Genomic DNA, 26,071 nt, shown 5'->3' on the forward strand with positions numbered 1-26,071 from the left:
TCCAGTTATGCCTGTCAAGAGTCAGCTTTTTGTATTTTATAGTAACCCAAAAACACAAGTAAATCTCCAAAAACATCATTTAATCCAGAAATTATATAATATAAAACAAACATATCAGATAAAAATATAAATACATATATTTGACAAGAAAGTTTTCAATTGCGATCAATTCCCTTACCACAGAGTAGATGAGAGCCGTAAACTAATTTTATCTCAAATATCAGCTACAACATTCCTAACACACAACATTCCCTTTCTTAATTCAATAGCTTTGGTCCATTCATACACAAAACTATAATTATACTTTGTCAGTTTAATGGACAGTTTGTCAGTGAAAATGTCTGCCAAGTTGTTAGTGAAAGGTGTAGAGGAGCAAGAGGAAGGTGCAGACACCAATGACCCCACCAAATATTATTGAGTCCCTCCTCTTCCTCAAGTTGATTCGCTGGATGAGGTTGTTTATGGCTGGGAAACGATCTGATTGGCAGGTGGCCAGTAAAGGAAACATGAATAAATAAAGTAGTGGTAAAATATAAAAAAGAGTAGAGAAAATTGAGCACTTCTAGTTTTATGAACAAAACATATGCAAGACCCTATGTGGGAGTCCTTTTAAAGTACTTAAGGTGGCGAGCCACAGGGAAGGATACTGGACAGAGTGTTGACCCTGTTTTGAACAGACCTCAGCATCCCTCGCTGAAGCGTCATGTTCTCCTTGGTAGCCATGGCAATACTGAATGAAGAGAAAAATAGTCACTGTTATTTGATGAAAAGACACTCGAAGTGTGTGAATATCAAGAGGTGTAATAGTAATTAAAAAAAAATATATATATATATATTATTGAAATATTATGACGTATTGAGATGATGAGAAAGAAAATCTTACCTTATCGTGTCATCAATCCGTCTGTCCGAGCTGTGAAGAGGAAATCATTGTGAGAAGAAAAAGGAAATTTTACTGTAAGATATTTTAGTGGGCTCCACAATGGTTTTTACTTCCTGAGCCAACCTTAATGTCTCCCCTGAAATGAAATCACAAGCCACGGTCTCCTCTAACACAGAAGCTACTGGAAGCGATCATTGGGATGGGTGTCCACTATGGTCATGTTTATGCAGACAGGGCCGACAGAAGCCCCAAGGGAACACTCAACCCTTGCCAACAAGTTAATCATGACCTAATGACACACACAAACACACACTCTTGAGCAAATGGACACACGCTCACCAATGGTTTGAAGCCTTCATCATCCTGAAATCTAGAAAACAGGAAACAGTTCTGTATTGTACCCTCTCTCTCTCTCTATTGAGTCTCAAAACATGTTAACCACTCAACAGCTTCTACTGCAAGAGATAACTCATCCATCCAACTACGAAGGAACAGTTGTTACATGGCTACAGTTGCCATTAGCCATTAGGACTAATGACTGACACACAAGAGACCAGGCCTTCAGTCCACTGCCTGGATTCAGCCTCTCACAACAGCAGGGAGACCAGAAATCAATACGGCAACAGTGTTAGCCCCACTCTCCTCCCTCCATCCATCCTTCTCTATATCCATCAACAATTCATTTCCTCTCCATTTTGCCTTCTTTCTCTTTTTTTACCCCATCGCTTTTAAAATGTCCTGTCCAGCCCCCTTGACTTATCCACCCTTTTGTATGTCCATTGCCCTCAAGCTTTGCTTTGCTAGACTCATTTCCAGACAAAGAGCAATGGGTGGATATGAGTGAGTCTGACTATTTAGCCACACGCACTGTGGTGAGACACGTTGTTACTCTACCTGTCACACAAGGAAGGCGAGGAAAAAACGACCCGTAAAAATGTTTGAAATGTTGTGCCTTCTCTTTTTCTCATTTATGTGTATGATTAATCACTTTCAGTACTACACAACACCTGATGAGAAATACTATTAAGAAACCAGAGTTATATGTAAGCTGCCATTTGGTAGTCTCACAACAGTCATCAGGTGTCACTGCTGTAACTGACCTGGAGCCAACCCTCGTTCTGATCACACTTCAGACCCCGACAAAATACTGATTCTAAACCATACACAAACTTTCAACTAATCTTAACACCAAACATCAATTAGATGGAGATATGGCTGATAATGCAGAGTTACGGGCCTGTAAACCTGAGTAAACTAGGCCTATGCGTTTTGGTATTCGTTGATACTCTGAAGCAGGTTTCCCCTTAGTAAGCTTGGTTCTGATTGGTTCATCTCCTTACTTCCTCAGGTGTTCGTGTTCTTTCAGTAATAGTTCACTCCTTCTGTTATTCACCCCTGTGCCACTCTTATATGACCTGAAAGACAGACAGGGAGGGGGAGAGAAAGAAAGCGTGAGTATTTTACAGTGTCAGTTTGGCTCATTTACCAATAAAATAACTGCCCAAAACCTTTTCTTTATTTCTCTTTCTCTCTCTCACACACACACACTCATTCCCTCTGCCCCACTCTGCCTTTTTTTTCACAATAAACTGACACTGACTATCAGATATTCTGCATTTAGCCTCTTAAAATCTCATGTTTACATCTCTTCCACTTCTATTACCCATTACTGTTCACACTAGACATTTCTGCTCCATCCACTCACCACAACTATATCAATTCATCCTTCTCTTTCCAAAGCCCTCTCTAATCTATTCCAATGCACTGCAATTTCCTCCCTAGACTATACTCTCTGCGTCTCTCCAGCCCATCCTGCATCCCTGTTCTCTGGTCTCTGGCTGAGTTCCTCCTGCTCTCCCACTGCTCCTTCTGCTTCCGAGGAGTGGGTCAAGATAACGTAGTAACTCTGAGGCATCTCTGCCTAAAAGCCTTGTGGTCTGATTTACTGGAAAAGGGGGGCACTTAACACAGGAATCCCCAGAGATAAGAGGATGAAAACAAGTGGAGAGAAGAAGAAAAATGGGCGGAGTGGAGTAGGGGATGATGAAGAGAGAAAGGGAGGAGCGTGAATAAATCTGAGACGATACGGAAATAGTTCCAGGAAAAAAGATAGTGCCCCCTAGCGGTAGGAGAGGAAGAAGCAATTTCCTCAGATCAATGCATGATGAAGTCATATAGTATCAGGAATAGAGAAGATGGATTGCATGACTATGGTACTTACTCTATGTCTCTGTGGACAGACCCCAGCAAGTCCTCTCGCTCTCTCAAGCTAAGAAAGCTTCCTCTTGTTTTGTTGAATTCATGGGTGTAGTCCTGCAGCGCATGGACGAGTTAGAGTACTACAGATTAACAGTCACCAATGACTTTTGACTTTTAAGATATCTTTATTGGGCAGTCAAAACTGCCAGCTAAGCAACAGTTACACCATGACAGCCATTTCTCTTACTTACTCTTATTCAAACTAAACCCATTCTATTGAAAATGTACAGTCACCAAGGAAGGAAAGTTGAGAGACATAAAGAAGAGCAGATGGGATGTGCAGCAGGGAACAGACGTGGATATAGAAAGCAGTACAGAATACTAACCAGTAGGATGTCTCTGTGTCTCTGTAAAGTGTGCATCTGGGCAGTGTTGTGTGACGAGGTTCCTGGTGTACTTGTGTATTCTGACATCATGTCATTCACACCTTTCAGCTGAGAGAAATACACAGAAAATGGGTCAGATCCCAACCAGGCTACAACCCTCGTCAGGACAGCACCTGACCACCGCCATGACAGACAAGGGTGTCATCAATGTAAACTGTATCGTTATCATCATCATCAAACTCCCAGGACAAAGGTCATACAGGCCTTATATAAACATTTATGAGCACCTATATAACAGCAGGAAGTGTGTTGATACAGGTATGGTACAGGGCAAAGGAATTGGGCTGTGTAGCCTCACCCTGGCCAACAGCTGCTCCAGTTCTGTAGTCACGGCATCCAGTAAGCCTGAGCCATTCTGAGAACCGGCCAACAGGGGTAACGAGTCTAACCTGTCAGGGATGGAGGGAGGGAAAGTAACAGAGAGGTGGAAATGAGCTGGCATGGATGAGAATTGAGACACCAAGTGCAACATCAGAAATTGTTGGTAGGTGACGTTTTAGAGATTAACCTCGTATGTATGCGCTACCTGGTAACTCCATGGCGAGGATCACAGGATGAAGTGTAGCTGGTACAAAGCTTACTGAAGGCTACTATCTTTAGGTCCAGCTCGTTCTCCAGCTGCCTGGCCTGCTTTCGCAGGTCTACACATAAAGCATTACATCGACTCAACAGGTTGCACTGCAGCGTATCTTAAACTTTAGGTTCTAAATTTAAAATAGTCATAACGTTTCGGTAGTTTAAAAATACAATTTAAGCAAATTGATTTGTTAGCCTACTCTTTGTTTTACCTAACACATTCTGTAATCTCTCCGTTGTAGCTAATGCTGGCTATAAATTAACAAAGTTACTGCATAAGTAGGGCCAATAACCAAGTGACTGCATAAACACAATAAGGAAAAAATACGATTTTAACTTATTGTTCGCACTGCATGTGCGCTGTGTTGATACTGTACGGTGGACTCAGAAAGCCGACTGTCAATGTAGCGAATCAAAAGCTGCAGCTAGTAGGCTATCGGATAAACGGTTTAACTGTAGGATACTAAGATACTTTAAGCAATACATAAGTTTCTAATTTAGCCTACTAACACAAATCTAGAAATGTCGATATTTAGGCTACATATCAGTTTACCTTCCCAGTAGTTGCTGTCGGTGGCCATATTTGTTGATGAAATGAAACTTCCGTGCAACGCGTCAACGTGACAGTCAGTATTAAGTTTTCCTCGGTTGAACAGCGGCCTCCCGTGTCTTGTGCAGAGACGTGAACCCTAAAAGTCTCTTCTCGATTGGAAGTTAGAGATCGCTCCATATATATGCCTAAAAGTTTGATATGCGAGATTAATTTGCATCTTATTTACTCAGACTACTTAGAAAAATGTATGCTATAATTATTATCAACCAGTCTTTCTTGGACTTCATTTGATGCAACTTTTCCTTCGTTTTTCTTGTTTCCTCATCGTTTTAAGGCTTCTGACGGATACGCTTTTGTAACGTTTCACTCAATTAGCCTACTTTCTTGTAGTTTGCTTAGGTTGCCAATGTCTTATGATCACACCATAATTTGTTACGGTGTAACCTTGTATTAAAGTTAACAAATGCTTTCAAAGATATTCTCTCCAGATTGTGATCAAAGATATTTAACGGATAATCAAGCAGCATTGGGGTAGGGGGGTAATGATCAATCTGAATCACTTTCTTACCCTGTTCAGCTAGTACGGGGTTTGATACTATAGGTATACTTGGAATCAACAGGCAACCACTATCCCTGCTCGCTGGCGGTACCACGTGGTGCGATAGGCCCTTAACCTTGTCTGTGGCCCAGGTTTATCGGTAATTTATTTGGAGCAACTTTTTAGTGAACTATGAGAGTGGGATTTAATTTGAGCCATCTGACTCAAGTAGGCCTATTTGTGTTTTTTTTTTGTGAAGCTGGTCATACTTTAAATATATATTTTCTGACTAGCAGGAGGACAACCAAGCATGATACACTAGTTGGTAGGACGGGACAGAGGTGTTAGATGCCATTCAATGTGTAGCTATTCTCACTCTTTCTTTGCTCATTTTCTTTATTCATCAGTCTTAAACAATGGTGATCATGAAAACCACAGTAACAGCAACACTGATGATGATGGTGGCGGTGATGGTGGTGATGATGGTGGTGGTGGTGATGGTGATGATGAAGAAGACAATGATGATCCTGATGGTTTGGATAAAAAAGGAGCAAAAGCCCGAGGTGCTTCGCCGTTCCGCAGCCAGCCTCTGGAGTCGTGGATTCACGTACATGTTACTACTCTTTCTCTCAGTTCTGTCATCCCCATGTTCTGTCTTTCTTGAATTCGTTCTTCCTTTCTTTTTAGAGATGGATTTAAAAAAAAAAGTGCTGTGAACACGTGACGCCGGGAAGCACCTGAAGCCCGGCATAAGATCCTGCTTGGACTAGCCGGACCAGCGGAGCTGGGAAGGGCAGGGGATAGGGAGAGGAGGAAGAGGGATAGAGGTGGAGGAGAACAAGGAAGTGGGATAGGAGGAGAGGAGAAGGGGTTTCCTGCTTAGTGCTGAATCCTCCTGATGGACTGGATCTGGGGAGTCTGGGAGTGGGATCCAAACTCACGGTAGCACTTGTACTCTCCACTGTGGCAGTCGCACTCCATGATGTACTGGTAGCCACGGAAACCGGGGAACTGGTAGCACACCCAACTGTGTAGAGAGAGAGAGTATGAGAAAAAGCCAATCAGATTTGCAGTCCATGAGAGGATAGCAAGAACAATCAACAAAGAGATAGAACAGATATAAAGCAGTGACTTGCTTGTGTTGTCAAAGGGGTTTTAAAACGGTGTCGTATAAAAGATTGGTACTTACGCTCCGCTCTGGACATGCATAGATCCCACCTCGTTGTGCATCCATCCCATGGCCTGCAGGGAGGGGTAGTCATCGCACAGCTCAAACTGACGACCCATCATGTTCTCCTGCTCGTAGATGGTCATACGGGACTCCTTGTGGCTCTGGGTACAAAAGAGCAGGAACAGTTCAGGTAAAGTCCTTAAATGCCCCCAAATCCTCAAAGACCCTTAATGAAATGGTATGCATGTCTTCTTGCATTGCATGAATGCAATGCATTATTAGTAATAGATGCAAGACTGTAGTAAAATTGTTTTTTCGAAATTGTCATAATGATGTGCTTGGCTTGGAATAGACTTACAGCAGAGCAGATGGGCCTGAAGGAGATCATCCTCTCAATGCGGTAAGAGTTGCTGCCCATGTAGGCCTCGAAACAGGGGTAGTCACCCTTCTCCAGGATGAACTGCTGTCCGCAGAAACTGGAGTGCTCATAGCCAACCCAGCTACAGAGATACGAAGACACACGTCAGACTTAACGTTTAAGTGTTTTGTCCATCTGGAGAGAACAGATTTTCAGAACTCTGTGCTGTCAAAGATTTAGAGTTTTAAGATACTTACGCTCCACACTCGACCTTAAGGGAGCGGATGTTCTCCATTCCACACTCCATGATGTTTTGGCAGCAGGCGGTGAACTCCACACGCTTTCCCTGGAACCACTCCTGGTCGTACACGGTGATCTACACACACACACACACACATATGGAACCGTCATACATGTTTCTTGCACGTGTAATTCTTTGTGTCAATGTCATGAAATGAAAGCATTTTCAAGGCAAACCCTACCCACGCTATACTTGTGTCTCAGCTTGTCAAGGTTTTTTTTTTTATGTAAGTGTTGGGGTGTAAGGCTTTGCTGGTTAATGTAAGGGATTGTGATTAGATGTATTTTCTTGGCTGGGATTCTTCATTTATAAGAAGAACTGCAGTCATAGTTTTAGCCAAAGATATCGTGGTGGTATAAGAGAATTGCATAGTAGCCAATACTAAGATTGCAACACTTAATGACAGTAAGTATGGCTGATTCAATGTGTACAGTTTCTTGTGTAGGCTCACCTTCCATGGTCCCATGGGCATGGGGTTCATGGGGTTCATGGGGTTGGTCTGAGCCATCTTTTTCTATATTTCAGCACTGCCCTGGAGAGACGGAGAGAAGAGTTGTTAGGATTTAAATAAAACACAAAACTGTGACATTCTCAGGCAAAACAAACGTTAGCACACAGATAATAATTTGCAAATATATTTAAAAACTGTATCCAGTCATGTTTTTCTTAGTAGCAATAATTTTCAATCATTTTTCTCCATTTGTCATGGATATTACTTTTGTTCAATCACAAAGAGACGGGTTTGTTAAATATGGATGAACAGGCTAACTAAATAGCCCTGTTATGCTATACCACTATGCCAAAGCTTTACTAGGTAAACAGAGATCTGCCTTTTTTGATGTTGTTTTTTAATGTACGCAAGTTAAAGTCATCTGGATTCTGAGGTCTAAGGCCACTCTCCATTAAGGGTCCAGTATCTGACCCAGAAGGAGCCATACAAATCCTACTACACACTGTAACTGCTCTGTGCTGTAATGGCTCCTCTAAAAACTTGACAGTTTCCCCTCAATTTTGTGCAAAGGCCAATGAGACCTACCTAAAATGGTGAGCTTTGTGTGTCTCGGGAGTTCCACTGAGCGGTCTGCCAGGCTAGTGTGTGTGGGGGTATATATACCCCCTCGGGGAACAGGGGCCAGGGGAGAGGCACGCCCAAGGTGGTGTCAGCACTTTGCTTTTCTCTGGCCATTGTTTTTTGGGATTACACACACATACATACACAAAGAGAGTAGGTGTCTATGCTGCACTTCACACACACTCACAGAGTCACACAACGAGGGGTGCATTCTATATGCCAGGTACGTAATGTATATCCCATGCATACTGTATACTGTCACGTCAGGTTTCACAATATACCTAATCAAGAGTATGATTTACTTAATGCCTTTTCTTAGTTGTATTGGACAAGCTTGATGGGAATGAAAACTTGTCTTCATTGCAATCATTTGTGAATGACAGCACCCAGTTTGAAATGACATCACTGTTTGTGACTGAGACCAGCAGGATATGGGGCGACAGGGCAATGAAGGGAATTGGAACTGCCCAGAGCATGGTTTGGATAGATTTAAATTGACTGGCACACCACTGACACTGCTTTGGCTTTGGCTGATTATGTGTGATGGACAGTATCACTCGGATATAAATAAAGTGTTTAACAAGGGACAGAAAGTGAGGTTTTAACAATATGGAAAGAGAACGAGAGATAGAAATTGGGTAGATAGAAAAGATTTTAGTAATGAGAAAGTTATAACAATGATTTCATTTTCTCACAGGTTAGAATACAGTGCAACTGCACTCTTAGGAAAGAGGATGTTCCATGTACAAAACAAACCCTTTTAACTTTTGATTCTTTTTCATTATTTATTCTTTACAATGACTGAAGAATAATAATACATCTAGATCTAATGTTCATGTACTGTAAATAACCCAGCCAGATACATCCTTTGAAATACAGTCAAAGGGGAGAGGCCCTAGGCCATATACGTTCTGTACTACATTTCTACAGCTCACCCTTCAGTCATTGTATTACTAAAGCAAACAAGCGGAGACTGAACAAAACAGGCCTGAGAGACAAGGGCTCCACAATGCTAACCAGCTAACAGAAGCCACCACCTCCTCTGCTCTCTCCGGCTAACAATGAGCATGTAGGAGCAGCTTACTGAGGTCAGCACATTGCCCAGGGCTGTGAGTGTGAGTGTGTGTGTGCACATGCATAAGTGTGAGTTCACGGAACAACATTAGCATATATTCCTGTGTAGTGCGTGTGTTTTTGTGTGTTTCTGCTGATTGCTGACAGCAGGCCCATGAGTGACAAAGAGACCAACATGGTCAGCAAACCTATGGGGTTGGCCTGTGGGACTATACGGTCCATCACATACAAACATACAGACCTTGCAGACATTTGACCATAACCATTCCAAAAAGGAATGGCAATCACACATAAACAAATGTACACTACAGAAGTCCAAGTTGAGAGCAGTTCAGAGTGGCCTCAGACAGCTCGTTTTTAGTCTCATTTGTCTCACTCTCTGAGAGCTTTTCTTAATGGTCCATTCCGACACTGTCCTGCTTTGTCATATTATGTAGTCAGTCCATTCTTGTTCTCACGAATGCAAGAGGAAAAGTATTCCAATTCTATTTTCATGAAAGTATTTTCCTTGAGATCATTTTTTCAACAGCAAACCACTATTAAGAAAGGTACCCAAACACACTGTCCGACATCAATTAGTCTTTAGCCATAGCAACTGGGATTGCAGTCCATGGCTGGCTGGTATTGCAGTATGTATGTTTGACCTCTAGAGTGCAACCCCTCTTCCAATGCACCGCAATGTCTTGGTTGTTATGTTTTAGAATGGAAAGGCATTCTTGAACAATTGTGACACGTCAGGTGTCTTCTATGGCATTTCAGATTACCAGGGATCTCCCAAACTGTAGTTTGAATTCAAATTTTAAATGACGGTGTGGTGTCCAGTATAAAAAACACTCTGGTTGTTGGTTGAAAATTAGTTTACAAGCAGTTTAGAAAGTCTCACCATTTCAAATTTAAACAGCAACGTACACTTTTATATTTTAATTTATAAACTTTTTGCTCATCAGTAGGATCAAAACCATGCAAATACCTATGCTCATGTCTTTTTTTCTGTCTCTAAAGGAACATGTTCTCTTCCTGGTCCGTGATAATGTAAAGAAACTGAGGGTGTCTGTGTAAGATACATAATGTCAGGTAGAGATTTACATTCGAATTTCCATAAGACACAATTAATTAGATAGGAAAATTATTTAATTCATTGATGATTCATTAATTTATTGACAAACTTGAGCTGCCCATCCCTTTCTCATTGAGAAAGGCCATTCAATTATTATAAAAAGTAACTTCAAATGTATGCTAATTATAAACCATTGCAATTAAGTCTATTAAGCTCCAATTACCAGACACCTGCTGCTTAGTTTCACACTAAGCAGTCTACTATAAATGCGACAGCTAAAAGGTTACGGTGGATGGAAATAGGCTACAATTTTAACACTTTTTGAGTGACATCAGAAATGGACTATACCATAGTTGAGAGGGGAAAAGGGGCGCGAGGCTACCACAAGGGACTATTAATGCAAGCTGCTCACTGATCATATGAATCATGATGAGTGGGTGGGCAAAAGCCGTTTCGTCAGCATTTGCACGTCAACCTTCCCTCCATAACCGAACCATTCGAAGTAAGACGTTCCCCTCCCCATGACCGTGTGAAACCATCTGTTAGTCTTTATAAGACAACTGTTTTGTTTTGGAAAAAAATTGTCTTATGAATTCGACAATTCGCCAGCTGAACAAACCACCCGCACACAAGAATCCTTGGTCCTTGGCGCTCCGCCGGTGAGTAGGCTAGGTTACGACAAAGACGAGAGCTCCGTGGTGCAGCCAGACTCCAGCTCGGAAAGAAAAGGGGATTTGAATTAAGCACCGGGCATAGACAGCAGCTGTGCATCCTTCGGCGAGGGAGGGAGGGTGGGAGGCGACTGTTTTGTATCTTGCAAGCCCGGGGTAGAAAGGGGAGGAGGGACGGAGAATGAGCTATTCTTGTACAAGTAGAGGCAACAGCCAGGACCCGTCAAGCGCTAAGTCCACCAGCAATAATCCAGGCAGTTGCGGTGGCGGAGATACCGGAGGCAGTAGCAATAACAGCTCCAGTAACGTTACCGGAGGCGGCCAGGCGAGCCCAAACCCGAACCCAACGGCAGCAATGAAAGTGAAGAAAGGCTGCAATTCGACGGACGTGGGGGCCCCGGTGACAACGGAGGACGAGCTGCTTGCCAACACAATAATCACCCCCGAGGATGTATTGGGCTTACAGAAGATCACAGAGAGTAAGTTATTGGGACCGACACACTGCTCCTATCACTCTTTCTTTGCATACACGCTCTGATCTCAAATACCGGCTACATGGGGATATGGAAATGAACAGCAGAATATGTTTGAGGCAATGTCTGGATGAACGAGACTCAAGGGTTGGGAACCGTGCATGGCTCTTTGCAACACCACGTCTAGCAGGCAGTTCAAATTGTAGAATTTATTTCCCTCAGCATTTGGATAGAGCTATGAACCTTTTCTCTTTACAATGTATAGGCTATTGTAAACTAAGGACCTAACATCTTTAGGGGTAAAAACCATTCAGAGAGTTAAACTGTCAACAGTCTCTGCTACAATTGAAAGCGGGGGAGAGATTGCATGTATGTGCACTTATGTACACAGGATCAGCTGGTCCTATATCTATCCATCTCTGATGCCATAACCCTAGTAACCTCTTAGGGCAGGACAGAGTTAGCTAACAGGTGGCCAGCAGGGCCCTTGACTATTTTAAGTCGAGTATAATACCTTACACAACATCCTGGCTGACAGGTAGAGGAACCAATGACTAGTCCTCAGAGCTTCATTGTGGAAAACTGTGGACTGGAGAGACTTGGTTGTTTGTCCTCTAGGCACACACACACACACACACACACATACATACACACACACACACACACACACACTCTGAAACTGCTGTAGAACTGCTAAGACAAACAAGACCTCCATCCATCTCTATCTTCTTCATTGATTCATTTATCTCTCCAACTCCTTTTCTCACCTATTTGGTTGCTTTATCTTCCCTTTTCCCCTCCCTTTGTCTCTTGTCTCTCTTCATGGCCTGACACCTGGGAGCCTCAGACAATTTATTTTCCACAAGATGGAAGCCAAATGTCTTCTTTTACCCATCTCTGGTCCTGACAGCAGAGAACAAATGAAAGATAATGTGCATGTGTGTTTGTTTATTGGTTTAACCTAAGTGAGGCTTCCCTGCCATAACTGGGCTGAGACGTCTGGGAATATTCTCCCCTTGCCCAACGCTGTTATCGTCATAGAAACACTATGGCTCCCCAGCATCCTTGGGGGCGTTGGGACTCACTTGATTTCCTCTGCCACTTAAAGGCATACTTGAATCACCGTAGCTACTTGTATGTATCCATGGTTATTGTCCAGAAGACTGCATCTACATCCAGCCGTCTCTACCTGATCTTGGCTCCATCCTTAGAGGTCTCCTGCCCCTCCGCATCTCTGCTTATCCAGTATTACCACTATTAAGTTGACGAGCTTCTTAGTCTGTCCTCCTGTTCAGAGCAACAGTTGGTGCTGGGAGGGGTTTCAGTCTTTTATATCAGACTCGAGTCAATAACTGTCAAACGCACGTTACGGTGGGGAGAGCCCTCGCTCGTCAGCTGTCAGCATGAGAGGGAGTCTGGCTGCTGGCCTTGTCTTCTCTCCCTCTCTCTGGTCAAGATGACGACCGCTCCTCCCCAACGCAGAGAACCACCCGAGCAGCTCCCAAGAAGAAGAGATGTCCATATCTAGTTTTCAGGACCCATGGCTTTCCTCAGTTTCTCATGAGGTAAACCTGTCCACGCTTAACCCTGAATGGCACACACTGGCGAGAGCTCAGCAAACCACTGCTGCTTGCTAACAAAAAGTCCCTTGCAAAACCCATGCTTGAGTAAATCTTCCCCATCTCACAACCAAGGAAAGGCTTCACCCCAGCTTCTCACTGTCACCTGTTATATAGCTCTGAGTTCAAGGGGTCTAAAATTCCTTAAATTATACAGATTGATAAGTGGGACACTTATGTAAAGGTGGGAATACCTTAAATGTAACCTATCTCACACGTACAGTACACACACACACACAAACAAGCAATGTGTTTTTCAGAAGGACGCCAGTGTATTTGCAGTGACCCTATGTGAAATCCTACTGTATGGTTTAGCCCTGCTTTTCCAGTCTTTTCTTCAGATGTGGCTCCCCCCCCCCCCCCCCCCAACACTTTACTTCATCTTAAACGTCACACCTGTCTCTAGTCCGCCCTCAGCCCCTTCCTCCAGTCCTAAACCTCACCCCACCTCTTTCGGCTCCCTCCCTCCCTCTAAGGTGGATTTGCGTTCATGCGAATCACTAAACCAGATTAGTCCAGTTGAGCTTCGGAGTGCCGTTATCACCGTTTGGTTGGCTGCTCAATATTTCCCAAACTTTTTTTTCCCTACTTACCTTTTATTCTCCCCAAGACTTAATGGCCAATCTTATGGTCATCCTTACTCTCTTGGCTGACCTGGAGGAGGATTGAAGTCCTACTGAATTAATAAAGCAAGACTTGACAGTGAGTCACCTCAGTCACCTCAAAGCAGGATCTACTAGAAGACCACATATAATAACCCTCACATCTACTGTGCCATTGTCTGCAGAATTCTGTCTTTATCCAACTCCCAGCGCCATATTCTTGACCAGACACTGGGCTCACCTCAAGATGAGTTCACAGCTTTACGTGTATTTCTAGCAGCATCCTGATTGGCTCGGAGGAACAAGGACTCTCATTGGTTAAAGGGTCATCGGCGAGGTTATATTGATGCCACTAAACTTTGAAAGTGATGTCATACTCCATATTATGATCTGAAAGGCAACCATTGTGTGTGGGGGAGGCCTGGTGACATGGTTTAGTTTCCATGCCAGCATGCCTGTGTTTTTAATCCAAAAACAGTTGCCTCCAGTGTGCTAGCTCCCCCTCTTTCTGTCTCTCTCTCTCTCTCTCTCTCTCTCACCCCCTCTTCAAGCTAAGAGGAGATACATAAACACCCACTCCTACCCCCAGCTGGCTAATCTCTAAGGATTAGTGTTTAAAAATGGCTTCAACTGTCCCACAGTTCTGTCTCACTATCAACCACCCCTCGTGCAACACACTACATGAGTGATCAGGGAGCGTGGACGCTCCCTCAAAATATGTCCTCATATGTTCTTCATGTCAAGAACAGCTGATTTTTGAACAGCTGGATTGGGTGAAGACACTATGAATTTGATCATATCAAATGACATAACACGGGAAGAGAAAATGACTTGAGAGCAGAGTCATATTTACTGAATGAAGGGGTGTGTGATGTCTCCATTATTGTAGAGAGTCCTCTGTGTCTAGGAGGATGGCGGGCCTGCTTGTCGTGCCTGTTCTAAATCTGGAGCAGGAACCTGGCACTGCTTGTTGCTAGGTGATTGTGACGGATCAAGTGCAGTAACGTATGAGAAAATATGAAGGCTGTGTCTGTGAACTTGTACATGTATGTGTGGTGTTTCGTGTGAGCTTGCGTGATAGCAGGTGAAGCCGTATTTGTGGTGAGGTGTTGACTTCCTGTAGTTGACTGTTTTCAGAGATGTAACACCAAACTTCAACAACTTGACTGTGGTTTGGGTTAGTCTCTCCTGTCAGCTCTCATCATTGTTCAAGTCTGTGTCTGGTGCGTGAGAGGAACTATTTCAGATATTTATTGGTTTCATATCATAAATGCTGTGATGGCAGTGTGCCAGATTTTACATAAGAGAATTTGCAGCATCTCCAACTCTCTGTCACACACATGCGCGCTTCGGCTACGGCGTGAACTGGAGGCTAATCTCTAAAGACCTGCATGTGTGTACCACCATGCTCTGTGACTGATAGTGTTGTGTGTGTGTGTGTGTGTGTGTGTGTGTGTGCAGTTGTGTTCGGTATTAGGTAATAGGCTGTGTGTGAGAACCTTGATGCAACACGCTCAGGGTTGAGATGTAACACAGAAGGACAGAAACGAGCACACACACACACACACTTGCTGTGCTCGAGGGCATTAGAGAGCTCCATGGAATCTGTCAGAAGTGGAAAAGACCTTACCACTTGTGTGGCACATGCACATGTATTGACTTGAGCCATTCTGTCTGTAGAATAGGATTGCCTAGTGTTGGCAAAGAAAGTGGAGGCCACCTTCAGACAGAGAAACAAGGACACCAGACTCGACCACATGAGACAACTGCTCTGAACCTGCACACACTCAAAAAAAATATATATATATATATATATACATACACACACACACACACACACACAGGAACTGGTTATGAATGCACATAATGACGTATTAGCAGGAAGGGGTGCAGGTGAGATCTGGAGCAGGCCGGATGTAAGGCTAAGGCTTGCTTAGGTCCCTGGTCCCCGGATCCAAGGGCTCCTCTGTTGTCAGGTCCTCTCCCCCACGTGATGATAAGAGCCTAGTGGAGGGAGGTTAGCTGAGGTAACAGATGTTATGGTCATGACGGATCTGTTGCTACACCTGCCATGGGCATCAGGGCTCCCAGGAAGCAGGAAGTCAGACCTGCAGCTTGGCTAGGGAACACTAATCAGCAGTGACACTACCTGGTGATGGCAGGAAGGATTAGAGTACTATATATAACTGGATGTGTGTGTGGGGGGTAGATGTGTGCTTCTGATACCATGCAATACATCTAGATATCTTTTTGCAGGTTTGTGTTATATATTAACACTCCTTTTTGTTTGTTTCTCCCCTTCCCTCCTGTCTTTCTTTCTTTCCCTTTTTCTCTCTTATAGACTACCTGTGTGGGCCCGATGAGAATGTGTTCAATATTGACTTCACCAGGTTTAAGATCAGAGATATGGAGACGGGCACCGTACTGTTTGAGATCACCAAACCCCCTTCCACAGGTAAGAGACACGAATAACTAGGTTTCATGTCCAGTAGATGTAAAAAATATTTACTGTTTTAAACTTTAACCCCCCACCCCCTTACACACACACACACACACACACACACTCTCTATTTCTCTCCCTCTCTGTGTCAGATAAAGCAGGAGACAAAAAGGATGTTGACCCAAATGCCGGCCGCTTCGTCCGCTACCAGTTCACTCCCGCCTTTCTCCGACTGCGACAAGTGGGCGCCACGTAAGTGTGTCTGCTTATGCAGGGAAGAGATTAGACCTTTAGGAGAATTTAGCCAAACTCCCTCAGACAAAAAGTCAGGAACACATTCATCAAGGAATTACAGAGCTAAGGAGCTTTGAATGTAACATCTCTCTCTCTCTCTCTCTCTCTCTCTCTCTCTCTCTCTCTCTCTCTCTCTCTCTCTCTCTCTCTCTCTCTCTCTCTCTCTCTCTCTCTCTCTCTCTCTCTCTCTCTCTCTCTCTCTCTCTCTCTCTCTCTCTCTCTCTCTCTCTCTCTCTCTCTCTCTCTCTCTCTCTCTCTCTCTCTCTCTCTCTCTCTCTCTGTCTCTCTCTCTCTCTCTCTCTCTCTCTCTCTCTCTCTCTCTCTCTCTCTCTCAGTGTGGAGTTCACAGTTGGCGACATGCCCATAGAGAACTTCAGGATGATTGAAAGGCACTATTTTAGAGAGAAACTGCTCAAGAGCTTTGATTTTGAGTTTGGCTTCTGCATGCCCAGCAGCAAGAACACCTGCGAACACATCTACGAGTTTCCTCCTCTGTCCGAGGATGTCAGTGAGTAGACGCACACAAGCACACAGGAACCCCCTAGCTGAGCTGTTCAGTCAGCTGAACAATTTCTAAGAATTGATGTGCAGCCAAATGATCCAGGGCTCTGTTTGAACACGGACTGACTGTGTCTCTGTCGCCCCCTGCAGTGAGAGAGATGATCCTGCACCCATACGAGACGCAGTCAGACAGCTTCTACTTTGTGGACAACAAGCTGGTGATGCACAACAAGGCAGATTACTCCTACAGTGGTGGTCCGTAGGGGCCCTGGCTGGCTGACGGAGGGACAGATGGATGTATGGACAGACCTAGGGACCATGTATACACCCCTCTGCTCCCCTGCTCCCCCCCCCATCCTAATTCCCTCCTCCATGGAACAGCTATGGTCCCACTCCTCACAACAGCTCTCAACACAACCAGAGACCAAGCTGTTTATGTGTAGGACTGTGTGTGTGTGTGTGTAGGTGGGTGTGTTTGCGAATGTGCACACTTGTACATGCGAGCGTATCTAGATGAAGTTTGTTTTGGATGTAAGAGTTTGGGAGAGCACGCATGCACGTACACACGCACACACACGCACAAACAGACTTGGTCAGACACTGCCATTGATCCAGTAGAGACTGTACCAGCGTAAAAGTGTGTGGTAGGGTGTGTCTGAGTAGTCTTGAGTAGATATGAAAGACCAGCAAGGCTCTGTTTAGGACCAGTTGACAAATGAGAAAGATAAGGCAAGTGCTATTTCTTTGGATTCTCTGAATGTGTGTGTGTGTGTGTGTATGTTACCTTGTGGATGTTTGTGTGTGAAAGGTGTTGTGTGTGTGTGTGTTACCTTGTGGATGTTTGTGTGTGAAAGGTGTTTTGTGTGTGTGTTTCTGTCAATGTGAGTCTCCAGCATGACAAAGTCAATTGAACTTGAATCTTTTCCCAGATATTCACCTCGACTTCTTACGATAAGCGCAGTACACAGACCATCACATTTGTCAATCCGTATAATCGAAAATGTGTCTTTGTAATGATATGGTTCTCCTCAGAAATCAGTCGTGTTCCCAGTTCAGATACATGGCGTATGGTACATTTTAGATGTGGTAGCAAATAGACTCGTTTAGAGCCATCCTATCATCTTATTGACCTATATGTCCTGCTGTGCTGAGAGCATAACATTTGAATGGACCTAAAGATAAGTGATAACTGTTCAAAAGAGGGGATTTTGCCCTTTGTGTATCGTGCTGTTTGCGTGCACCAGCAGATCCTCCTAGCTTTCTTTTTCACCTGACGTGTGCGATTAGTCTTACAATGCAACTGACGTTAGGTACCCACCACATCCCAGGAGGATTTATACTAATTATCTCTGTTTGTCTCTTGGCATTTGGAATATGTAAATCTCTTTGATAGGACAAAAAAAGGGAAACTTGAAACGCTTTACTGATACACGGCAATGTCTTTATTTGTATTTGCGAGGGGAAAACGTAATGAATCCCGGTCTGGAATGTAGATGCTTTTAAGCATTTATTCTTCTGAAATGTCCATATCCTCTCTTCCTTGCACCCTCTGTCTCCTGCTCCTCTCTTTGTCTGCTCTGAAAACATTCCAGAGAGTTAGGACCTGTGTGTTTGTGTGTGTTTAGCAGACAGGTGGCGCTGTCCTTATCCGGACATATCTTGACAGTCAAAAGTGGCTTCCTATCCTCATCGACTTCATTGTGGTTGTAATGACACTGAGGGGTTAGGTGGGTGACACACAAACTTCCAGGAAGCATCCATCACATTTGCTTTCATGTGTCCAGGTTGGTATGTCACTGGAAGTGTAGAGATCCAAACCTTCAAGGCCACAGTGTCACCTTGCGCTCTTTCTCTCTCTTTCTCTCTCTGTCTTTCTCTGTCTCTCTCTCGCTCTCTCAGGAAATCTTTTGTTCTTTAGGGCTGGTTAATTGTTTCTCATTAGAATGGGAGACAAGATCGTTTAGTAATCATTTGGGACAGTGTGGACACTGAACTGAAGCGGCTGGTTTCCCTGGTGTCTGAGGTGAGAGGTGCGTCTGAGGACACTGTGGCCTGATTGGTGTAGAGTAGTGCCAGCTGTTGGAGCCTAACCTGAGTCAGCCACGTGGGGTTGAAATGGATGAACTTGAATGACGATGTTAGTCAAACATGTATAACAGATTTATTTATGATTGTGATTCATGTTAAATGATTTTGAAATAAAACTGTTTAAATATGTAAAGTTTTTGACAGTTCAAATGCCAGTCTTGGAAAGCAAAAAATAAAGGTTTATGTGAATTTTTGAAATAACAATGGGTTTTGTCTTTGCGTGTGTGTGTGTGCACACCGACCTGTTGGTCTACAGAATAACTGTTCTTTACATGTATTGTGTAGGATACTTTTGGGGGGGATAGACAAGGATCAGTCATTTAGGAAACATACAGGTATTTTATTTCCATAGTACAAACAAAAATGCTTACAATATTCTACACCTGTGAATGGCTAAACATGGGTTCCATCTAATCATGTTTCTTATGCAGTGTCATCTGGGAGCCTGGGATTTTGACAGTGTTAAGTCCCAAAATACAATTTATAACAGTAACACACCCAGATAGGAATTGTTACTGTTATTTACCCTGAGATGCAATGTATTCTATGTTTGTAATCCAACAAAACAAACAATGATAATAAAATATCATCGATCCTTTCATTTACAATATATATAATACAGTGATATGTTTTGAATCTGAATTATGGATGAAGCAATTGTAATGAACAGTGGGACAGAGACATATACATGTATTTACAACTTCAAACTGAAGCATAAATTAATAAATCACAACATGTGATTTGTTTAACATGGACCTCCTCTATAGTTTGAATACTTACACCTAAGGAGATCCATATGTAGGTATTAAATCTAGGGCCAGTTGTGGCCCGTGTGATTTGATATTTAGTTCATGTTTTGAACATGAACCAAATGTTCATGTTTACACCATATGCTGTGGCCCTGTCCTATAACTGATCACTCGTTCTATTCTCCTGTCTTTATTTGCTGTGCCTTCTCTTTCTATTTTGTCTTACCTCTCTCTCTCTCTCTCTCTCTCTCTCTCTCTCTCTCTCTCTCTCTCTTGCTCACTCTCTTCATTTCTCTCTTCTCTTACTCGACCTCTCTTTCTCTCTCTCTCTCTCTCCCTCAGGGTTTTCCATGGGTGACGTTGGCCCAGTCAGGGAAAGTGTTCAGCTGAAACATAGCCGATCCCCAGGTATTGATACCGAGGTTTACAGACAGAATCCCAATGATGTTCAGTATGAAACCTGCCTTTACCTGAGGGGGGGGGAAACAACAGTAAAAATGTGAAAAAACATGTATTTTCACGGCTTTGTATTTTGGTTTAGTCGGTGTGCTATTTTTCTGCTCACCATATCGATAACTTTGAGGTTTCCGTAAGAGAAGGCGATGGCGTTGGGTGGGGTGGCCACAGGCAGCATGAAGGCCAGAGAGGCAGAGATGGTGCAGGGGATCATCACATACAGGGGGTGCAGCTTGATTGCTGTGGCCTGGGAGAAGGGATCGAAGAACAGTGACTGTGAGTGTGTGTGTGTGTGTGTGTGTAGTGTGCATATGCGTGCTGTGTGTGTGTGTGTACTGTGCATATGCGTGCTGTGTGTGTGTGTTTACCATGGACGCCAGGATGGGTAGGAACAGTGTGGTAGTAGCGGTGTTGCTGGAGCACTCGGTGAAGGTCCCCACTAGCAGGCACAGCAGCAGAGAGATGGCGAAGGGAGGGATACTCTGCAGGGGAGACAAACTATCCCCCAGCCACTGGGACAGACCAGACTCCTGCACGCACACACACACACACACACACATATATATATAAATAAATACCTCTCTTCAGGCATAAAGGGCACTGTTATAGAAAATGTAGACGTAAATACATCATCAAATTCGATACAAACAGCATGTCTCAATAGGGGGAGAAGGTTTTTTTTTCCTGATATTGTTTAGGTACTGTAGTAATAGTTAAATGTATAACATATTAGATAACAGCAGTTGGACTGACTTCACTGCCAGCGGCCAGAGCGAAGCCCCCTCCGAGCAGTAGGATGATGTTCCAGGGCATGCGCTCGTGGACCACCTTCCAGTTCAGCAGCATAGGGGGGGCCTCCTTCTTCACAACTAGATGGAGGGGGCAGGGGGTGGAGGGCGGGGGGTGGGGGGTGGGGGGCAGGGGGTTGGGGGCGGGGGGCGGGGGGCGGGGGGTGGTGAGGATAGGGTTACATTCTTTTAGTCTTCGTTGAGCAATAAACTTGAAAAATTAAGATGAGTTGAATCCAATCCTGTTTTTGTTTTTTGTTGTTGTCTTACCTGGTTCCCCTCCCTCCTCCACCTCCTCACCCTGGGATCCCCCACAGCAGCCAAACCGGGGCAGACGTGACGGGATGACGAAGAAGAGGGTTGACATGAAGATGGCCACCGTCCCATCTGTCACATACCTGGGGGACAGGCAGAAAATGACAAACCATTAGGAGAACATCCCTCGGGTCAGTATGTGGGTAGACGGGTGTGTGAGAGTGGTGTGGTGTGGTGAGGGGGTGTAGGTGTGGTGTGGTGAGGGGGTGTAGGTGTGGTGTGGTGTGGTGTGGTGAGGGGGTGTAGGTGTGGTGAGGGGGTGTAGGTGTGGTGTGGTGTGGTGTGGTGAGGGGGTGTAGGTGTGGTGAGGGGGTGTAGGTGTGGTGTGGTGTGGTGTGGTGAGGGGGTGTAGGTGTGGTGTGGTGAGGGGGTGTAGGTGTGGTGTGGTATGGTGAGGGGGTGTAGGTGTGGTGTGGTGAGGGGGTGTAGGTGTGGTGTGGTGTGGTGAGGGGGTGTAGGTGTGGTGTGGTGAGGGGGTGTAGGTGTGGTGTGGTGAAGGGGTGTTGTGGTGTGGGGGTGTAGGTGTGGGGGTGTAGGTGTGACTCACTGTCCATCTTTGTTGAACAGGTTTGTGGCCCAGCCTGGCATAAAGCCTGGTTCTCTGGTGAACCACAGCACAACCAGCGAGACGAAGATGGTCAGAACGCCTCCCTCGGCAAAGGACATTCTCCCCAGCTTCCTGTACTCCTCCTTCATCACCTCGTACGCCTCCTTATCTCCCTCGTTCTTACTGCCACAGCCAAATGACTTCTTCATGCTGGTAAAGGGTGCAAAGGTCAAAGGACACACCACAAGTTTATAAAACTGTAGAACTGTGGCTATAAAAACAGGGACACGTTTCAGTCCAGTAGTTTGGTCAGCAGTTGGTGAGTGATGGAACCTTACTTGAGGCCCATGTACATGAACTGCAGCCAGAGCCAGGACAGGCTCAGCATGATCACCATGTTGGGGAAGGCAAAGCCGAACCAGCTGGCGAAGTTGACCACATCATTGTTTGCAGGGAAGAGCCTGTGAAGCATGACAGGAAACCAGACAAGATAGGGGGATAAGGCAAAAGGAAAAAAGTCAAAGTAAGACCTAGAGCATTAGTGTTGTGTGTGGAGGGGAATGACAGGGAGTTTGCACAAGTGTGTGTTTGTGTTTGTGTGTGTGTGTGTGTGTGTGTGTGGGAAGGGGGGTGCATGTGTATGAGGGTGCATCTGTGTGAGTGGTTCCATGTGTGTGTGGACGTATGTGTCCACGAATGCGTCTGTTTGTGTGTGTGTCTATGAATGTGTGTGTGTGTTTCTTACTTGTCCACTTGTCCCTTCAGGATGAGGTTGGGGGTGGTGCCGGTGAGAGTGGCCGTCCCTCCTATGCTGGCTGAGTAACACACACTGAGACTCATCCCTTTGGTCAGGAGGAGGTACTTGAGATCCCTGGCCTTCTTCCTCACCTCCAGCATGGAGTCCACATCCCTCTCCTCATCCCTGGTCACAGCTGGGGCGACCAAGATATTTAGTTAGCTATGTTAGGGAGTGCTCTTCAAAGGAAATTGTCTAAAGGGAGTGGGGAGTGAGGTTTAGGATTATGTTAAAAGGTTGTTTATGGACCCTTACAGTAAATGCAAGGTTTGTCTCCCTCAATATTTCTAAAAAGTTCTTGCAGTCATGGTTCTAAACTAGACGGAAGGCTACCGTGTCAGAAATGTGACGGAGAGGGATCAGAACGACTGCACGTTCGCGTGTGTGTCTGCATGTGTGTCTGTGCGTGTGTGTCTGTGCATGTGCATCTGCGCTTGTGTCCACCACATCTGATGTCCTCTCCTTGGCATCACTTACTCATATCATCCAGCTGAGTCTTGACGATGTCCTCCTTGGACGTCTTGGTCTCCAGCTCGAAGGCCTGGTTGTCCTTGCCGGCGTTCCCCAGCTCCCTCTCATCGGCACTGGCCTCGGTAGCACACAGCTGCTCCAGCACCGCCTGGGCGATGGGCAGCATCATGGCCGTGGTGGCCGTGTTGCTGATCCACATGGACAGGAAAGCTGTCACCCCCATGAAGCCCATCATCAACCTGGGTAGATTTGTGGGGGGGTGGATGAGGGAAGAGGCAGACCAGGAAGAGAGAGACAAACGAGAGAGTGAGGAAGGTGGAGGATTGTATCTTGTGTGAGTTGATCGTGCAGTCGGTTGTGCGGGCGTTTGAGCCGCTCTCTCAGCATCGTAGACACTCACAGTGCAGGTCGCACGCCCACCAGGAGCAGCACTCGGAGGGCGATGCGTTTGTGGAGGTTCCAGTTCTCGACGGCGATGGCCACCAGAAGACCCCCGATGAACAACATGTTGGAGTCCGTGAGATACTGAACACACACCTGTTTCACCCGGCGCGTTCCACACACAGACAGGGATGTGAATGCACACTGTGAAAATCCTATCCCATCCTTTTTGGAAGTCTCAGAACAACAGTCAAATGATTTACATCTGAGCTATACTCATCCATCTGGGGTACACTTTCACAATGCTAAATAAGGCATGAGATATGGACTCGCTGGTGAACTGTGGGGAGATTGCATACCGCTCCAGACGTCATGATACCCATCATAGGGAAGAGAATGACAGGTAGGAGAGCAGTCATAGCCAGGGGTATGCACTCTGTACACCAATACAGGGCCATCAGGATGATGGCATAGCCACAGCGCGCCTCCTGTGAATCCACACATACAAACACATGTGAAAACACAAACAAACAAGCTAGCACATGCACACACACATAAAAAAAGGAAAGCATGCTAATGCAGACACATTCAAAGACACACACACAAAAATACATGCATGTGCACAACCATGCATGTATGAGGCAATGAGATTGTTAATACTGCATCTGTATCTTATCTACCTCATAATTTTACTAAACAAAGACTTCACATAGATAACTGGTACCTTTGCTCCTAAAACAGGTGTTCTTTAAAGATACTACTTTATGAGCTTTGAAGAGCAGCGCCACTTTATGGAGTCTAATCTTTTCGAATCTTTCCGTCTGAAAACTTTCCACACCTCTGCAGGAACTCTGTCAATGACTCAGCACAGCAGGTGGTTGCGTTTGTGTTCAAGAGAGTGATCTCCATGTCCAGATGTGAACATGGATGATACGTTTAGCCACAAGTCAAACATTATGTACCTGGACTCATGTTTTCTATCCGTTTTCTATTTGTTATTCCTTCAGTGGGATGCGTGGTGTGACATCCCCAGAGAAACAGCCTCTCCAGCCGTCCCAGCACCAGGGACTATCCAGTGCAACTTGTCATTTTCCGTTTCAGACGTCCTGAATTGTATGAGTCTCAAACAAAGTTTAAGACTTATTTTGGAAGTTAAAATTAAAGCTCTTGTCAAATTGTTTAGCGAGTTGTGTTTCAAGTCGATTTCTACTGGGGTTGTGGATTAACAAGTGACCCTGCATGCGAAAAACGTGTTGGTGTCTTAGGGTCATAAGGATATTATCAAGCCTTTATCTTCAGATAATTGCTGTGGAAAGCTGATTGCAAGGACCTAACCTTTCTGTTAACATCACTTTGTTATCAGCTGATCTTCTTGTCCTGATTTAATACACCTTCAAGTCAACATGCATCACTGATACCAATAATAGTTCAAAGTTTATTCTGAGTCAAATGTTATTGTGTCTGATAATATTAGACTATGCATCGCCTGGTTTTCTATGTTTGTATTGGGAAAATTATGTTTGCATAGTAGTGTTCTGACAATATAGATTTATCTTTGCTTCATTGTAACAGGGAGATTTAATTTAATCTCCACACTTCCTTGTGTAATGCTTCTATCAGAGTCCTAGTCCATAGTCAAAGCAGCTTATAAAGTTTCTTATGTCACTTCACCAAAAGTCCTTTTCATGTTTCTTTTTCAAGCCAGCATGTAGTTCCTCTCTCAGATTTTCCAAGATTTTTCTAAGATTCAAGATCATCTTTAGCTCTCACTTGACACATGACTACATCATCTTCGTGCCTATCTCCCCCACCCCCCTCCCTAACACACAAACACACACACACAGACAACAGAGTACTTACACTCGTAGGGATAACCAGAGGCAGAGGCAGGATCAGGAGCGGTGTGAGAAAGATGATGACGTAGTTCTTGCACCTCCATAACCAGAGAAGACCCCTAAACATGGCTTTCCAAAAGTACAGTACTGACCCCAAGTCAAAGAAAATAACACCCAGGCAACCCCACAGGTATCGCTCCACACAAGTTCTGGAGACAAAGAGCTCTTTAATCAGAGATGGAAACACTGTAAGAGCACAGAGATATGGCTGCACTTCTGACCCCCAGCTGACCGATTTGTGGAGGACAGAGCAGGGCTTGTAAGAACCAGAATGACAGCTGCAGAGGGAACCACAGATGGGATGGTTTGTAATTAGTCAGAAAGTTGGTATGTATATAAGAGGAAACAAATCAAATATTAACTCAACAAAGAAGGAGGGGATATCAGAGATAAGGAGAGACAAGGCTCTGAGGGGCTGAGGGAGGAGGGTTTGAGTGTGAAAATAGACTGTTTACCCAATGATTGTGATGCATTCTTACAGATCAGTTCCAACTATTTGAATCCAGTCTGCTAAATGACTAAATGTAAATAACGGTGTCTATTGACAGACACACACACATGCTCACAGGCGGATGACTGGTGTTACTTTGGTGTTCGAGTTCCTTGGTGGTGAGGAAATATGTGTGATTGTAACTGTGGGATGGTTAAGTATCAGGACTCATACCAATCACCCAATTGTTGCAACGGCAACAGCTGGCTATTCTTATCACAACACCACATTCCTTACAGAGACATAAGCAGAGGTTCTTTAGAATCA

At 44.6% G+C, this 26,071-nt stretch overlaps 4 protein-coding genes across 6 annotated transcripts; 1 reads left to right on the forward strand and 3 right to left on the reverse strand.

Annotated features, from left to right (window-relative positions):
* Positions 1–65: 65 nt before the first annotated feature.
* Positions 66–4,797, reverse strand: LOC146288066 (Golgi SNAP receptor complex member 1-like). The gene is made up of 9 exons (XM_084698631.1): positions 4,658–4,797; positions 4,055–4,169; positions 3,827–3,917; positions 3,469–3,576; positions 3,105–3,196; positions 2,224–2,298; positions 884–913; positions 648–730; positions 66–477 (listed from the first exon to the last, which is right to left on the reverse strand). The coding sequence occupies exons 1-9, from the start codon at positions 4,683–4,685 to the stop codon at positions 353–355; spliced, it is 747 nt and encodes a 248-aa protein (XP_084554757.1). The 5' UTR covers positions 4,686–4,797; the 3' UTR covers positions 66–352.
* Positions 4,798–6,074: 1,277 nt separating this feature from the next.
* On the reverse strand, positions 6,075–7,533 carry LOC146288067 (beta-crystallin A1-like). Its single transcript, XM_084698040.1, has 5 exons — positions 7,477–7,533; positions 6,982–7,100; positions 6,725–6,866; positions 6,385–6,527; positions 6,075–6,222 (listed from the first exon to the last, which is right to left on the reverse strand). Exons 1-5 carry the CDS (start codon positions 7,531–7,533, stop codon positions 6,075–6,077), a joined length of 609 nt encoding a protein of 202 aa, XP_084554166.1.
* Positions 7,534–11,045: 3,512 nt separating this feature from the next.
* Positions 11,046–19,049, forward strand: unc119a2 (unc-119 lipid binding chaperone a2). The gene is made up of 5 exons (XM_084698797.1): positions 11,046–11,378; positions 15,935–16,048; positions 16,186–16,285; positions 16,663–16,835; positions 16,979–19,049. Exons 1-5 carry the CDS (start codon positions 11,081–11,083, stop codon positions 17,089–17,091), a joined length of 798 nt encoding a protein of 265 aa, XP_084554923.1. The 5' UTR covers positions 11,046–11,080; the 3' UTR covers positions 17,092–19,049.
* Positions 19,050–19,978: 929 nt separating this feature from the next.
* slc13a2 (solute carrier family 13 member 2) lies at positions 19,979–25,381 on the reverse strand. Of its 3 annotated transcripts, none has more exons than XM_084698155.1 (12): positions 25,280–25,381; positions 23,779–23,907; positions 23,439–23,575; positions 23,070–23,277; positions 22,517–22,659; positions 22,110–22,232; positions 21,772–21,981; positions 21,202–21,307; positions 20,875–20,982; positions 20,490–20,651; positions 20,231–20,368; positions 19,979–20,135 (listed from the first exon to the last, which is right to left on the reverse strand). In XM_084698155.1, the coding sequence occupies exons 1-12, from the start codon at positions 25,379–25,381 to the stop codon at positions 20,004–20,006; spliced, it is 1,698 nt and encodes a 565-aa protein (XP_084554281.1). In that variant the 3' UTR covers positions 19,979–20,003. The 3 variants fall into 3 exon arrangements, with proteins under 3 accessions (XP_084554281.1, XP_084554279.1, XP_084554280.1); XM_084698153.1 differs by having other exon boundaries at positions 20,875–20,990; positions 21,180–21,307; positions 22,517–22,703; positions 23,045–23,277; XM_084698154.1 differs by having other exon boundaries at positions 22,517–22,693; positions 23,041–23,277.
* Between the last annotated feature and the right edge of the window lie 690 nt (positions 25,382–26,071).

The sequence above is a fragment of the Hypomesus nipponensis genome, chromosome 5 (assembly GCF_054491055.1).
Source record: "Hypomesus nipponensis isolate SF chromosome 5, ASM5449105v1, whole genome shotgun sequence".
NCBI classification, from domain to species: Eukaryota; Metazoa; Chordata; class Actinopteri; order Osmeriformes; family Osmeridae; genus Hypomesus; species Hypomesus nipponensis.

Coding starts and splice junctions, on each gene's coding strand:
- LOC146288066 (XM_084698631.1), bottom strand. CDS start 4,685: ATGGCCACCGACAGCAACTACTGGGAAG. Junction 4,170..4,657: donor CGACAGCAACTACTGGGAAG/GTAAACTGATAT, acceptor CTTTATGTGTAG/ACCTGCGAAAGCAGGCCAGG. Junction 3,577..3,826: donor TGGAGCAGCTGTTGGCCAGG/GTGAGGCTACAC, acceptor TATTTCTCTCAG/CTGAAAGGTGTGAATGACAT.
- LOC146288067 (XM_084698040.1), bottom strand. CDS start 7,533: ATGGCTCAGACCAACCCCATGAACCCCATGAACCCCATGCCCATGGGA. Junction 6,867..6,981: donor CTTAAGGTCGAGTGTGGAGC/GTAAGTATCTTA, acceptor GTATCTCTGTAG/CTGGGTTGGCTATGAGCACT. Junction 6,528..6,724: donor TCAGGCCCATCTGCTCTGCT/GTAAGTCTATTC, acceptor TTTTGTACCCAG/AGCCACAAGGAGTCCCGTAT.
- unc119a2 (XM_084698797.1), top strand. CDS start 11,081: ATGAGCTATTCTTGTACAAGTAGAGGCAACAGCCAGGACCCGTCAAGC. Junction 16,049..16,185: donor CACCAAACCCCCTTCCACAG/GTAAGAGACACG, acceptor TCTCTGTGTCAG/ATAAAGCAGGAGACAAAAAG. Junction 16,286..16,662: donor CTGCGACAAGTGGGCGCCAC/GTAAGTGTGTCT, acceptor TCTCTCTCTCAG/TGTGGAGTTCACAGTTGGCG.
- slc13a2 (XM_084698153.1), bottom strand. CDS start 25,381: ATGTTTAGGGGTCTTCTCTGGTTATGGAGGTGCAAGAACTACGTCATC. Junction 23,278..23,438: donor GTGGGCGTGCGACCTGCACT/GTGAGTGTCTAC, acceptor AAATCTACCCAG/GTTGATGATGGGCTTCATGG. Junction 22,704..23,044: donor GACTCAGCTGGATGATATGA/GTAAGTGATGCC, acceptor TGGTCGCCCCAG/CTGTGACCAGGGATGAGGAG.